Source organism: Macaca thibetana, chromosome 15 (assembly GCF_024542745.1).
Source record: "Macaca thibetana thibetana isolate TM-01 chromosome 15, ASM2454274v1, whole genome shotgun sequence".
In the NCBI taxonomy this organism is placed as follows: Eukaryota; Metazoa; Chordata; class Mammalia; order Primates; family Cercopithecidae; genus Macaca; species Macaca thibetana.
In genome coordinates this window covers 76,141,772-76,157,502 of record NC_065592.1, presented here as the reverse complement: position 1 = coordinate 76,157,502, position 15,731 = coordinate 76,141,772, and the positions used below count along the sequence as shown (strand labels likewise).

At 38.5% G+C, this 15,731-nt stretch overlaps 1 protein-coding gene across 4 annotated transcripts in view; it reads right to left on the bottom strand.

Moving 5' to 3' along the window:
- Positions 1 to 15,731, bottom strand: part of SPATA6L (spermatogenesis associated 6 like) — a 64,967-nt gene that overhangs the window by 39,467 nt on the left and 9,769 nt on the right. For all 4 annotated transcript variants that reach the window (XR_007719775.1, XR_007719774.1, XM_050761099.1 and 1 more), the window contains 2 exons: positions 14,233 to 14,281; positions 8,492 to 8,533 (listed from right to left, as the gene is read on the bottom strand). Coding sequence is in view for 2 of the 4 variants with exons in the window: in XM_050761099.1 (XP_050617056.1) it covers positions 8,492 to 8,533; positions 14,233 to 14,281 (91 nt within the window). In the remaining 2 variants the exon portion in view is untranslated. The remainder of the gene's footprint in view (positions 1 to 8,491; positions 8,534 to 14,232; positions 14,282 to 15,731) is intronic.

Below are 15,731 nucleotides of genomic sequence, written 5' to 3'. Positions count from 1 at the left end.
ACTTCACTCATTGAGAACCTCCTATGTAGTAAGACTTACAGACACTGGATGTATACTAGTGAAGAAGGTAAATATAATCAATGCCTTCCTGGAGCTTATAGTCTATAAGTATTAAACAATTATACAAATAAATGCATAGTTAAAAATTAAGCTCCATAACGGTAAATTGCTAGGAATAGAGATAGAGAGGGTAGGAAGACAGGAGAGAAGATGGGTGTAATTCCTTTTTTTTTTTTTTTTTTTTTTGAGATGGAGTCTCGCTCTTGTTGCCCAGGTTGGAGTGCAGTGGCACAGTTTGGGCTCACTGCAACCTCCGCCTCCTGGGTTCAAGCGATTCTCTTGCCTCAGCCTCCCAAGTAGCTGGGATTACAGGCACCCTGCCACCACATCTGGCTAATTTTTGTACTTTTAGTAGAGACGGGCTTTCACCACGTTGGCCAGGCTGATCTCGACCTCCTGACCTCAAGTGATCCACCTGCCTCAGCCTCCCAAAGTGCTGGGATTACAGGCGTGAGCCACTGCACTCAGCCAATGGGTGTAATTCTAACATTAATTCTCTGCTTCATTTACTAGTCTCATCCTGGCCTTCTTCATTAATGCTCCTCTTACAATGCTCCCTGTGATGGGCATAATCCTCCCACCTTTGCTGGTCAAAAACAGACTCTGCCTCCATCCAAAAACTCTGAAGTACAACCTGCAAATGGAAAGTGATGTGCCAATTTCCCCAGCTATCACTAGCAACAAAAGACAACTTTCTCCTGAAGCCTATAGTATAGAGCTAAGAACTTTTTTTTTTTTTTTTTTTTGAGATGGAATCTCGCCCTGTCACCCAGGCTGGAGCGAAATGGCTCAGTCTTGGCTCACTGCAACCTCTGCCTCTCGGGTTCAAGTGATTCTCCTGCCTCAGCCTCCCGAGTAGCTGGGATTACAGACGTGCACCACGAATTCAAATTCTAGGGTCAGGCAAGGTTGGGTTCAAATCCCTGCTCCACCACTTACCAACTATGTGATCTTGGGCAAATTACGTAAACTACTTAACTTCAGTCTCCTCTTCAAGAAAATGTAAAAACTGTCATTGTACCTGCCCTTTAAGACTACTCTGAAGACGAATGACAAAGCCATGTATAATGCACAGCACAGCACCTGACATTGCCTACCATTACCAGGATTGCTCTCTGACACCAGCCCAGCAGTGGCCCCAGAACTGCTCTGGCTTCTGTAAACATCATTATGTTCCTACCGGGAACAAACACCTAGATTCCTGAGATGACGTTCTACACAGGAGGCCTTTCCTTTTCCCTCTTTCCTTTCATATGCTTTTGGCTAGTTCTTGTCACTGCATCTAAATGATAGCTGCAAATTATTATTCCTGTGTTTAGCAAGAATTTAGATAAAAGTAAGAGGCTAGAAAATTGAAAGTGAGCTCATACCCTATCTTTAGAATCACAGGAATAAAAATAGACTGAAATAGGGTTAGACAAATAAATAGAAGGCTATGAAGCTTCTCAAGACAGTCTCTCTGGTGTGGTCACTTTCTAGAAATCCAAACTGCCACCCAGAGTGAAAATGTCAGCACACTAAGAGGACGGTACAGCAAGAGCCTAGGTTAGAAATAATAAACATATTCACAGGCTGAACAAGTCTTATAGGTCAAGGGAAGTATCTGAGAGAACTCAGTGTTCTTAAGAGTTCATTACACGGACAGTGACATCATCAATGGCATCAATGAACTTTTCCCCCAAAAAGGAAACAAATTAGACTTCAAAAGAAATAACAATTGTAATAACAACATTGGCTGGAGGAATATCTAACATTTTTAGAGCATGTCAGAATTGACAGTGTGCTTCCAGATACAGGATCACATTTGATTCCCTCTTTACAGATAAGGAAACTGAGGCTCTGAGAGTTTGACCTGTCATGATGCCACATGGCTAGTGATACCACATGGCAAAGTAGGAATTCAAAACCAAATCATCTGAGACAAAAGGTCCTTCCTTGCTAATGCCTATAAAAGTATAAAAGCATTGCTACAAAAGTGTAAAATATTGCTATAAAAGCATTGCTATAAAAGTATGAAATTAAGCTCTGTTAAGTGAATGGGGGCCCATGAGAATAGACTTTTACAGTTGGACTGAATATACCTGACTTACCCAAAGTGAAGGTAGTTATCTCAGAGGTTAATAAAAAGAAAGCGTCAAGCTCACTGTGGAATAGGATCACGCTGCCCCCCTGTGTCCATTCCCTTTTCCCACCTTTGCAAACTGAAGAACAGGAAGGGTCTTATTTCTTGGCAGCAAAGATCACTGGACTTCATTCTTTAGCAGTAAAGCCATATGCACATCTGGATATCATTACTTGTATTATTAATTTATTTGTACTATTAACTTAATGATCATAACATGTCTTTTGAATATGTGTGTTTGAAAGCAATGAGAAAAAATATTAAGCAATAAATACAGCTAAATGAAAAGGTAACAATTCAGCCAACAGAGAAATTGGTCCCTGAGAACCCAAATGTGGGCCATGTGACCCCACAGCACAGTCCACAGGAGACTTCAAGAAAAAAAAAAATTAGCTAGTATCAAGGATCAGCAGATCACGAGGGCTCACTGCCACTGCTACATGCCCAGTGGGTGCCACCAGCATCACACTAGGAAGACTGGCACAGTGTAGATCGTGTGTGCAAAAGTATGCCTGTAATAACATATATGGAACAAATTAATGGATCAATCTGTACTACATCCGAAGCTAAGTAAAATCAATTGTTATTTTGCGCAATTCAAATTTAATTCCACTAAAATTACAATCTGAAATTGAGAGATTGTAAATTAAAAAAAAAAAAACAAGTATAACACAGCTCCCATTTTGCATCTGATTAATTTTTGAGTTATAACCAGTATTTACGCACTCAGTTAGAATATTCTGCAATCATTCTTTTCAAACAACTATTCTCCCAACCTTCTCAGAGATGGGCTTCTGGTCACATGAAAAACTTATAGCACTCCAAGACATATTAAGTTTTAACAAGGAAGTTGCAGAATATTTATAGTCAACATATATATAGGTGTGTGTGTGTACATATGCTGAAAATACATATTCTGCACTTGACTTTTTAAAATGTGGTATATCTTGGACTGTCATATGTCTTTCGAGAGACCAGAAAACCAACATTTAGTGTATTCAACCAACCATAAAATATATACACACACAACTATATATACTAAATACTAAATATATTTATGTTTATATATACTGTATTTAATATACAGTCATCCCTAAGTATCCACAGGAGGTTGGTTCAGGAACCCTTGCAGATAAGAAAATATCCATGAATGCTCACGTCCCTGATATAAAATGGTGTAGTTGGGGTGAGTTGGTTGAAGGTAAAAAGAGCATAATAATAAAAAGTTTAAAATAAGAAATAAAATGGTGTAATATTTGCATATACCTATGCACATCCTCCTGTATACTTCAGATCATCTCTAGATTACTTATAATACCTAATATAATGTAAATGTTATATAATAGTTATGCTGTATTGTTAAGGGACTAATGACAAGAAAAAGTCTGTACATGTTCAGTACAGACACAACCATCATAGGCCTAAATACATTTTCGAGTCATGGTTAGTGAATTCATGGATGTGGAACTTGACAATCAGAAGGTCCAACTATATATAAGGTATGTGCATGCATAGGTGTATATTTTAGGGTTGGCTGAATATACCAAACGTATTTTAGAAGGTTTAAAAAGATACACATCAAATTGTTTTGTTCTGTTTTGTTGAGACAGGGTCTCACTCTGTCACCCAACCTGGAGTGCAGTGGCAAGATCACAGCTCACTGCAGCCTCAACCTCCTTGGCTCAAGTGACCTCCCTAACCACTCAAGTGACCTCCCTAGCCTCCCAAGTAGCTGGAACTACAGGCACGCACCAGCACACACAGCTAATTTTTTTATTTTCAGTAGAGATGAGGTTTCACCATGTTTCCCAGGCTGTACCTGAACTCCTGCGCTCAAGCAATCCCCCCACCTTTGTCTCTCAAAGTGCTGGGATCACAGGCGCGAGCCACCGTACCTGGCCCACATCAAATTGTTAATGGTAATTATCTGTCAGGGATTGTTGAAGGGGCTTTTGACATTTTATTTTACATACTTTCATGTTAGTTAAATTTTTTATACTGAGATTACTTAGGAATTGGGTAACTTTTTAAAAACCCATGTAAAATTAAATAAGACCAAAGTGGGCATGCTTCTACTTTCTCAGCATACTAAAATATAATTTGCCAGCAGTGATATATGTTTGAACATAAAATTGGGTCAAATAAGAATAAAAAACTTATGGAAAAAAACTCAGTGCCCTGATTTCAGCCTGTCACTTTTAGGCTGAAAAACATTCAGTGAGAATTTCTGAAAAGCAGGCAGGAGGCACCTGCTCAGTTCCATCTATCTATGAAGGTAATGACATCTCCAAAAGCACCTGTTTTTAAATTCACAGAGTGGGGTTCTTGTCTGTCTCCAGCGGCAGCCTTTGCCAAAGAACCAAGAAGCACAAGAAAGAACTACAGACTCCTGGGTTCACTGCACTTCACTTGGGCCCTTGACCTGCTTCAGTGATATCCACAGCAGGCAGGACTACGATCCCTATCAAAAGCCTCCTCAGTCCCCTCTGCTTTAGCTGAGACATTTGCTAGTCTCATCTTCCTTCTCCCATGCTCTCTAAAGAAAAAGAAAAGCACACACCATAAAACATCAAAATAACACAACAAAACAGGGAAAATGTAACTGTTTTAAGCATAACTGATTTAAAACTTTGTTAAAAATAAGAATCTATACCAAAATACAACATTTATGTCAGACATTACTCCATAAGTAATCAAAGGACAGTGACAGTCACTTGATACAGAAGGAAGGAAAGAAAACAAATCATAATATGGGAAAATGAAAAATTTTAAGAAGTTTTAAATTTAAGGTTGTCACAGTCATATCTAAAAAGGAGATAGATCATAAAATAGGATAAAATATATTTTTATCTACTTATTTATTTATACAGAGTCTGGCTCTATTGCCCAGGCTGGAGTGTAGTGGTATGATCTTAGCTCATTGCAATCTCTGCCTCCCGGGTTCAAGCAGTTCTCCTGCCTCAGCCTCCCGAGTAGCTCGGATTACAGGCACCTGTCATCATGCTCAGCTAATTTTTGTATTTTCAGTAGAAACAGGGTTTCACTATGTTGGCCACGCTGGTCTCGAACTCCTGACATCATGATCTGCCCGCCTCAGCCTCCCAAAGTGCTGGGATTATAAGCGTGAGCCATGACATACTTTGCAAACACAACAAATCCAATTGACAGTATCCAGCATTAACTAGGATATGGGGAATGGGAATGCCATGCACTCCTGGATGCAGTAGAAGTATTGGAACCTTATTGGGGATCAGCTTACCCCAGTTTAAAAGGCATGGTTCAATCTAAGAATTCTATTATTTGTAAATATACCAAGAAATATGTGAAAGAAAAGAAAATCTAAATGCTCAACAATTTATGGATAACACCACCACTATGGAAAAATACATAGCTATTGAAAATGACAAGTAAACTATAGGTAACAATGTAAAGTAAGAAAAGTAAAACTCAAAATACTATGGAAATACTGTTTAGAGACCTATAAAACACACATAGATAAATTAATAAAATTATTTATAGCTATCAAAATAATGATGTAGGCTGGGGGCAGTGGCTCACATCTGTAATCCCAGCACTTTGAGAGGCCGAGGCAGGCAGATCACCTGAGGTCAGGAGTTCGACACCAGCCTGGCCAACATGGTGAAACCCCGACTCTACAAAAAATACACAAAAATTAGCTGGACGTGTTGGCAGGTGCCCATAATTCCAGCTATTCAGGAGACTGAGGCAGGAGAATCACTTGAACCCAGGAGGCGGATGGAACAGTGAGCTGAGGTTGCATCACTGCACTCTAGCCTGGGCAACAGAGCTGAACTCTGTCTCAAAAATAAAAAACTAAATTTTTTTAAAAATGTAGATTTATGCTTTTAGAAATGACAACATAGGCAAGGCATGGTGGATCACACCTTTAATGCCAGCATTTTGGGTGGCCAATGTGGGAGGATTGCTTGCATCCAGGAGTTTGAGACCAGCCTAGGCAACACAGTGAAATCCCAGCTCTACAAAAAATACAACTAATAATAAAAATTTAGCTGGGCATGGTGCATGTCTGTAGTTTCAGCTATTGAGAGGCTGAGGCAGGAGAATTGCTCAAGCCCAGGAGGTCATACCACTGCATTCAGTCTGAGTGACAGAGTGAGATCTTGTCTCAAAAGATACATATAAAAAATAAAATTAAATTTAAAAAAATTAAACAACAATATAACAGTGACATACAATGGGGAAAGCTAATAACAGATAAAAAAGTACGTGATGCTATGCAAAAATTCCATATCTATGTATTCTTCTATCTACAGAGAAATATCAAGAAATATGTTCACCAAAATATAAATAAAGGTTCTCTCAGGATTACGTAATTTTTACAAGTAAAAATTATGAAGCTATTTTCATTTTCAGAAAGAAAAAAAAGCAGAAATGTGTAATAACAAAGATCAGAAGAGAATTTTCTGAGTTTTCAGTGTTCTCTCTCTCACAGACACACACACAAGCGTGCACACACACGCACTTCTATGCCAACAACCCTAAAATCACTAGATAGCTATACTGAAAGACTATTTATGAGAATTGGTGCCACTGAGTGGCAGGTCCTAACCTCTCTCACCAGCTCAGGTCTTATGTCACTCAAGACATACTGCAAAGCAAAAGTACCACAGAAGAGCTTCCTCCTAGAATCTCATGATTCTAGCACAGGGGTCACAGACTCTTTCTGTAAAGGGTCAGACAGCTAAATGTTTTAGGCTTTGTAGGCCATCTGTTCAAAACTACTCACCTCTGTCATTGCTCTGCAAAAGTGGCTATAAATACTACTTAAACGAATGAGTATGGCTATGTTCCAAAAAGACCTGTATTTAGGAATAATGAAATTTGAATTTCATATAATTTTCACATCACTAAATATTCATTTCAAAAATTCTTTCCAACCATTTAAAAATGTAAAAACCAAAAATAGTTTGGCAGTTCCTCACAAAGTTAAACAGTTATCATATACTCCATTCGCTAGGTATATACACAGAAGAACTAAAAGCAAATATACAACAATTTGTACACAAGTATTCAAAACAACATTATTTATAAACATCCAAAAAGTAGAAATGTCTTAGTCTATTTTCTGTTGCTTATAACAGAATACCTGAAACTGGGTAATTTATTTTTAAAAAGCTATTTATTTATTGCAGTTATGGAGGCCGAGAAGTCCAAGGTTGAGGGGCTGTGTCTGGTGAGGGCCTTCTTGCTGGTGGGGACTCTGCTGAGTAGGCAGGTGACACAGGGCATCACATAGTGAGGGTGCTGAGCATGGTAGCTCAGGTCTCTCTTCCTACTCTTATAAAGCCAACAGTCTGACTCCCATGATAACCCATCAATACATTAATCCATGAATAGATCAACCTATTCATAACGGCAGAGCCCTCATTACCCAATCCATATAGAAGAATATTATTCAGGCACAAAAAGGAATTAAAATCTGACACATGCTACAACATGGCTGAACCATGAAAACATTATGCTAAGTGAAAGAAACCAGACATAAAAGGTCACATATTGTAGGCTTCTATTTATATGGAATGTCTAGAATGAGAAAATCAACAGAGACACAATTAGTGGTGGCCAGGGCCTGGAGGAGGAAGGAATGGGAAATGATTGCTAATAAACACAGAATTTCTTTTTGGGGTAATAAAAATGTTCTGGAATTAGTGGTGATGGCAGTCCAATCTTATGAACATACTAAAACCAACTGAATTGTACATTTGAAAATGATGAATTGTATATGATTTAAATTGCAATAAAAAATGTGGAAACCATTTCTAGTTCATGGGCCATACAACAATGGCCTACAGGCTGGATTTGGCTAGGGACTATAGTTTACCAACCTTGTTCCAGCAACTAACAAAGAAAATGTCTTAGGGTTTCTCTCTCTCTCTCTCTCTCTCTCTCTCACACACACACACACACACACACACACACACACACCCCCCACAAATTAGAACACAGCCAAAGGTCAAAACTTGAAATCAGCTAAGCCAGGACTGAAAAATTATTTAATAATTAAATAAAGTTATTAAAAAATGGAAAGACAAGGAGTCTGTTTAAGTTATGCTCCCTGCCACCAAACACCATAAAGTTATTATTCTGAAAATAGACAAAATTTAATAGATTGGCAGAAAAAAGGCATGTGTTATATAAACTTATAGATATATAAAGTTATGTGTTATTTTAAAACACAACTCTTAAGTACAGTACCCATTTTTTCAGGCCAAATTTATTTTAAAATTATATTAAGCTAATTTAGAAATGTATTTACTGGCACATTACCTGGAGGAACTAGCTGTATTAATTCAAACCTGGTTAGGAAGCCTAAAAAGGAAAAAATGAGATTTTAATACTTCCAAAAATTGCCACAGTCTTTCAATAATTATTAAGTTTTAAACTGTTATAAAATCCATTTAATAGTAATAATAATAAAAATAATAATTAAAAATAACTCCAAACCAACATCAAATCAGGTATTTCTAGAATTAATCAATCAAGAGAGTGTAATGAGAGTAACAGAATTATAAAAATAGCATTTCACTAGCCATAAAAAAGAACAAGGGTTCATGTCTTTTGAAGGATCTGGAGGTCATTATCAAACTAACACAGAAACAGAAAACCAAATGCAGCATGTTCTCACTTAAAAATGGGAGTTAAATGATGAGAACTCATGGACACACAGAGGGGACCAATACACACTGGGGCCTACTTGAGGGTGGAGGGTGCGAGAAGAAAGAGGATCAGAAAAAATAACTATTGGATACTAGACTTAATACCTGGGTGACAATCTCTACAACAAATCCCCATGACACGGGTTCACCTATATAACAAACCTGCACATGTACCCCTAAACCTAAAAGTTAAAAAAAAAATAGCACTTCACCTCCTGAAAAGTATTAAAAAAAAAAAAAGATGCAATATTTGTCTCCTAAAAGTGCATACAATAAATAAATAAGTGTATATATACATAGAGCTCTAAAATAACAATGCAATTTTCATCTTAAATATTCAAAATCCACTTGTTATCCATTAATGTACAAAAGTTTATCTTGCTTAAAATAGTGTGCAATATGACTATACAAATTAAACATAAAATATAACTTTGTAAGGCCAGGCATGGCGGCTCGCGCCTATAATCCCAGCACTTTGGGAGGCCAAGGTGGGTGGATCACCTGAGGTCAGGAGTTCGAGACCAGCCTGGCCAACATGGTGAACGTATTTTAGTCTCTACTAAACATGTATTTTAGTCTCTACTAAAAATACAAAAACTAGCCGGGGATGATGGCAGATGCCTGTAATCCCAGCTACTCAGGAGGCTGAGGCAGGAAAATTGTTTGAACCCAGGAGGTGGAGGCTGCAATGAGCCAAGATTGTGCCACTGCACTTCAGCCTCGGTAATGGAGTGAGACCCCATCTTAAAAAGAAAAAAATATATATATATATATATACAAACTTTTTAAATTTTCTTGAGTTCAAAATATATTTAGAAATAGCGAGCCTATGTACAATGACAAGAATAAAATTAAAATAAGGACAAGAATAAAGTTCAGATCTTTAAGATAACTTAAATGATATATTAGGTTGGTGCAATTATAACAAGTAAAAAAATCAATGAAGATAATTCTCACAAAATAACATAACAAGTGAAAACATTTTAGTTATTTGTTTTTGTTTTGTTTGAATTAGGGTCTCGCTCTGTCACCCAGGGTGGAGTGCAGTGGTGCGATCTTGGGTCACTGCAACCTCTACCTTGCAGGTTCATGCGATTCTCCTGCCTCAGCCTCCCAAGTAGCTGGGACTACCGGCACGTACCACAATGCCCAGCTACTTTTTGTATTTTTAGTAGAGATGGAGTTTCACCATGTTGGCCAGGCTGGTCTCAAACTCTTAACCTCAGGTGATTTGCCCACCTCAGCCTCCCAAAGTGTTGGGATTACAGATGTAAGCCACTGTGCCCAGACATGAAAACATTTTAAATAGACAACAAAAGTAAAATTCTAACTTTGTAGATTTATGAAAAAAATTTTGAATTTATATGACAAAACTTTAAATGCCAAGAAACTTAAAAGCCAAGACAGCCTGACACTTTAGGTTTTCAAAATGAGAGGAGGGAATATATATTTGCCAACCATCACCCTGATGGTAATTTAAGCACTTAGTTTGATTCAGCCTCTAAATTCTTTCTTTTTAATTTTTAATTTCCACAGGTTATTGGGGAACAAGTGGTATTTGATTATAAGTTATTTAGTGGTGATTTGTGAGATTTTGGTGCACTCATTACCTAAGCAGTATACACTGCACCCTATTTGTAGTCTTTTATCCCTCACTCCCTTCCCAATCTTTTCCCGAGTCCCCAAAGTCCATTGTGTCATTCTTTTGCCTTTGCATCCTCATAGCTTAGCTCCCACTTATAAGTGAGAACATACGATGTTTGATTTTCCATTCCTGAATTACTTCACTTAGAATAATAGTCTCTAATTTCATCCAGGTCATTGCTAATGCCATTAATTCATTCCTTTTAATGGTTGACTAGTATTCCATCATACATATATATAATGGAATATATATATATGTATATATATATGTACACACACACACACCACAGTTTCTATATCCACTCGTTGTTTGATGGGCATTTGGATTCGTCCCACATTTTTGCAATTGCAAATTGTGCTGCTATAAACATGCGTGTGCAAGTATTTTTTTCATAAAATGACCTCTTTTCCTCTGGGTAGACAGATACCCCAGTAGTGGGATTGCTGGATCAAATGGTAGTTCTACTTCTAGTTCTTTAAGGCGTCTCTACACTGTTTTCCATAGTGGTTATACTAGTTTACATTCCCATCAGCAGTGTAGAAGTGTTACCTGTTCACCACATCTATGCCAACATCTACTATTTTTGATTTTTTGATTATGGTCAGGCTCTAAATTCTATGCAGTCAATTAATTCTCATCGTGACTCTATGAGTCCAATGCAATGGCTATCCTCATTTTTATGAATGAAGAAACTAAACCTCAAAGAGGAAACTATAGTAATGTGGGCAAGGTCAGACTGGCTAACAGTAACAGGGTTATATTGGAACCCAAGTAGTGTGTTCTCAGGGCCTGTCCTCTTATCCGCAAGATACTTCATTGAAAAATCCTATTCTTCCATAGAGCAAGTTAATTAGGATGCTTGATAAAATAACTACACCTTTTAATTGCCTTCTGGAATGGCATCACGTAATTCACACTTGCTTTAAATATCAAGGACAAAAGGAAATCATTAATGAGTGACCTAGAGAACTGTTCTTATGTTCTTTTATGCTTCATTCTACCTCCCAGGGTTAATACTGGGAAATGAAATGAAAATATCCCAGTTCTTGCAGGATCATTTGAAATGCTGGATTTTTTTCTGAATTTAAAGAGGCTTGAGAGAATCAGTGCTCTTACAGATGTGACCCATCTCAGAGAGATGTTTCACCTTCCTGTTTTTTAAGATTCAGGTAGAAATATAAATGCAGTAAATCAACTTGGGTATTGAATCTATTTTTTAAAAGGCCAAATGCCAAAGGCATCATTTTTTATACCCAATTACCTTGATGGCTTCCTGAGACACATACTTGCTCAGTGACTACCCTAATCTATGCTACCTCTGCATAGATTTTTGCCTAATTTCAAACTCTTTAATCTACCTGGTATGTCAGCCTGAGACCTAGCCTGCTCCCATTCTGACTTCTACCCAGGATGACATCCTGTCTCTACAAAACAAAAACAAAAACAAAACTAGCTAGGCATGGTGCTGTGTGCCTGTAGTCCCAACTGCTTCAGAGGCTGAGGTGGGAGGATCGCTTGAGCCCAGAAAGTTGAGGCTGCAGTAAGCTATGATCGTGCCACTGCACTCCAGGCTAGGTGACAGAGCGAGACCCTGTCTCAAAATAAACAAAAAAATAAAGACAAATGATCCCATTAAAAAGTAGGCAAAGATCTGAATAGACATTTCCCCCAAAGAAAATACACAAATGGCCAATTATCTCACGAAAAAATGTTCAACATCATTAGCCATCAGGGAAATGCAAATCAAAACAATGATGAGATACCACTTCACACCCACAAAGATGACTACCAATCAAAATGACAGATAATAACAAGTGTTGGCCAGGATGTGGGAAAATGGAACCCTCATACATTGCTGGTGGGATGTAAAATGATTCACCTGCTTTGGTAAATAATGTGAAACTTCCTTAAAAGGTTAAACATACAGTTACCATATTGAAACGGGAAAAGCTCCCTTTTCCCCTTCTCAGGACGTGCGATGCGGGTGTGGCTTGCTTCTTCGGTGCTCCGCTGCTCAAACCTCTAGAGGAGCAGACAGAGGGGGACAGGCTGTGGGGTTCCAATCCCATGGCAGTATCTAGGGGTGAATGTTTACAGCTCCTGAAGCCCCAGTGGGTGTGTGTTACAGGGTGCTCTTTTAGTTTACTGTCTATAGGCAGCTTGTGTTAGTCAGCTCAGTTAGACCCTCTACCCTGTTGCAAGGACATAGGGGCTTTCTGTATCCCCGGGTTTCTTGCCTCGGTGTACTGGAAGAATCGGATCACACATGGGCTTGGAGAATGAGTGTGAGGTTTTATTGAGCGGAAGTAGCTTTCAGCAGATGGGGGAGCCAGAAGGGAGATGGTTTTCCCCTGGAGTTGGGCCGCTTGGCGGCCCCAGCTCTCCTCCAACCGCCCCAGCCAAACTCCGTGTCGTTCTGCTAGTGCCAATGTGCTCCTCTCGATGTCCAGTCGCTTCTGTCTCTGCCTTGCTAGGGTCTCGGGTTTTTATAGGCACAGGATGGGGGCGTGGTGGGCCAGGATGGTCTTGGGAAATGCAATATTTGGGCGGGAAAGCAGGAGTGCCTGTCCTCACCTAGGTCCGTGGGGATGGAGCCCTAGCCAGGGATCACACCCTTCCTCTACCCAGCACTTCCTCCTTCCATATTATTTAAAGGTACCACTATCTCTCTTCCCAGCACTCCTGTATCAATGTGACCCAGCAATTTCACTCCTAGGTATACCCAAGAGGCATTAAAACATACGTTCACACAAAAACTTACACACAAATATTCACAGCATCATTATTCATCATAGCCTAAAAGTGGAAACAATACAAATGTCCATCAATGATGACTAGAAAAACAAAATGTGATATATTCATCCAATAGAATACTATTTGGCCAAACAAAAACTTAAGTTCTGGCACATGCTATAATATGGATGAACCTTGAAAACATTACACTAAGAAGTCAATCACAAAGAAGCACATGTTGCATAACCTCATTCATATGAAATATCCGGAATAAGCAAATCTATAGAGATGGAAAGATTAGTGGTTACTGATAGCTAGGAGGGTTGCTGGGGAATAGGGAGTGATTGCTAATGGGCATAGAGCTACTTTTTGTAGTGATAAAAATATTCTAACTTAATGAAATACACAAAAACAATTTTTAGAAATAAACAACCAAACAGAATCATACCATCCCCATCAAAACCCATCTATATCTAGCTGTTTTTTTTTTTTTTTTTTTTTTTAGATGGAGTCTTCCTCTGCCACCCAGGCTGAAGTGCAATGGCACGATCTCGGCTCACACAAACTCCACCTCCTGGGTTCAAGTGACTCTCCTACCTCAGCCTCCTAGGTAGCTGGGACTACAGGCATGTGCCACCACATCCGGCTAATTTTGTTGTATTTTTGGTAGAGATGGGGTTTCACCATGCCGGCCAGGCTGGTCTCAAACTCCTGACCTCAAATGATCCACCCACCTCGGCCTCCCAAAGTGCTGGGATTACAGACGTGAGCCACCGTGCCCAGCCAAGCCCATTTATATTTAGAAAGAGTATGTAGCAGAATCAAAAATGTGATTCAAATTTTACATAGGCTGTCTTGAAATAAATATTTACCAAACATGAACATATCACAGTCTAGAAAAGAGCAGACTTTTAAATCTGTGAATTACACACAATAGTCTTTTGGTTTTTTGTTTTGTTTTTCAGAGTACCTACTTTCCAAAAGGTCTACTACAGCTTCAGGATCCACTGCACTTTCAAATACCTGCAGAGAAAAATGGAGAAAATAAATTTTCAAAGTTGTATTAATAAGTGCATATAGAAACTGTAAATGCCAGGTGCAGTAGCTCACACCTGTAATCCTAGCACTTTGGGAGGCCAAGGTGGGTGTATTGCTTTAGCTCAGGAGTTTGAGACCAGCAACATGGTGAAATCCTCTCTCTACAAAAAATACAAAAGATAGCTTGGCTTGGTGGCTTTTGCCTGTATTCCCAGCCACTTGCGGGGCTGAGGCTGGAGGATCATTTGAGCCCAGGAGATAGAGGTTGCAGTGAGCTAAGATGGCATCACCACATTCCAGCATGGGAGAAACAGTGAGACCCTGAGAAAGAAAAGAAAAGAAAAGAAAAGAGAAGAGAAGAGAAGAAAAAGAAAGAGAGAGAGAGAGACAGAGAAGAAAGAAAGAAAGAAAGAAAGAAAGAAAGAAAGAAAGAAAGAAAGAAAGAAAGAAAGAAAGAGAAAGAGAGAGAGAGAGAAGGAAGGAAGGAAGGAAGGAAAGAAAGAGAGAGGAAGGGTAAATTAAATTCTTCCAAGTAATTAACATATGTGAAATCCAGTCACATAACATTTTAGAACTCAGCAGATGTACCTTTAATAAGTGTCTGATTAAAAGTTCAACAATTGATTATAGAATAAATGAAGGTTAACACAACAATAAGTGCAAAAAAATCTCAATTAGATAAATCTACCACATGCTAAAAATGTCATCAACTTGACCTAGCTCTACTGTTTGTGCTAAAAGCCCATCTTGAATCAACCTCAAAGAGTCTTGTTTGACTACCTAGCAAAACATTCTGTATACAACAGATACTCATTAAATGTTAACTGAATGAATGGTTTCTCTTCCCAAGCAATTGGTTGTGCTGAAAAGGAACATAAAAAGAAATTTTACCTATGCGTAACACAAAACAAAAGCTAAGTACTAGCAGCTACACTCACACAGAATAAGAAAAGAAAGAGAGGAGAGTCTCAAAAGTTTTAAGTGTATCTTGAAGCACAAGAAAAACATTGTAATATCTATCTAGCCATTGCCAAATCTTTATATTTTGTTCTTGAAATAAAAGGGCCTGGGATGGGATTGAAATAAAGGTACACCATGCCTTTCCCCCTAAGTTCTAGGCCCTAAGAAAAACAAAACGTTTTCAGCAAAGCTTGATTTCAGGCTTCAAAGTTCTGATTTAAATGGTATTTAAACTTAAACAAAAATGAAAGTGTCTCATATAATCAATTTTTGTCCTACTGACTGGATTTATCAAGCAAATGTGGGTAAGTGAGTTTTTTTGCCTAAATTATTTTAATAATCCTTTCGTTTTACCCATTGTTATGGGCTGAATTGTGTCCCCCCAAAAATTCATGGGATGAAGTCTTAAACCCAGTATCTCAGAATATGACCTTAGTTTGCACATAAGGTCACTGCAAATAAAATTACTTAAGTT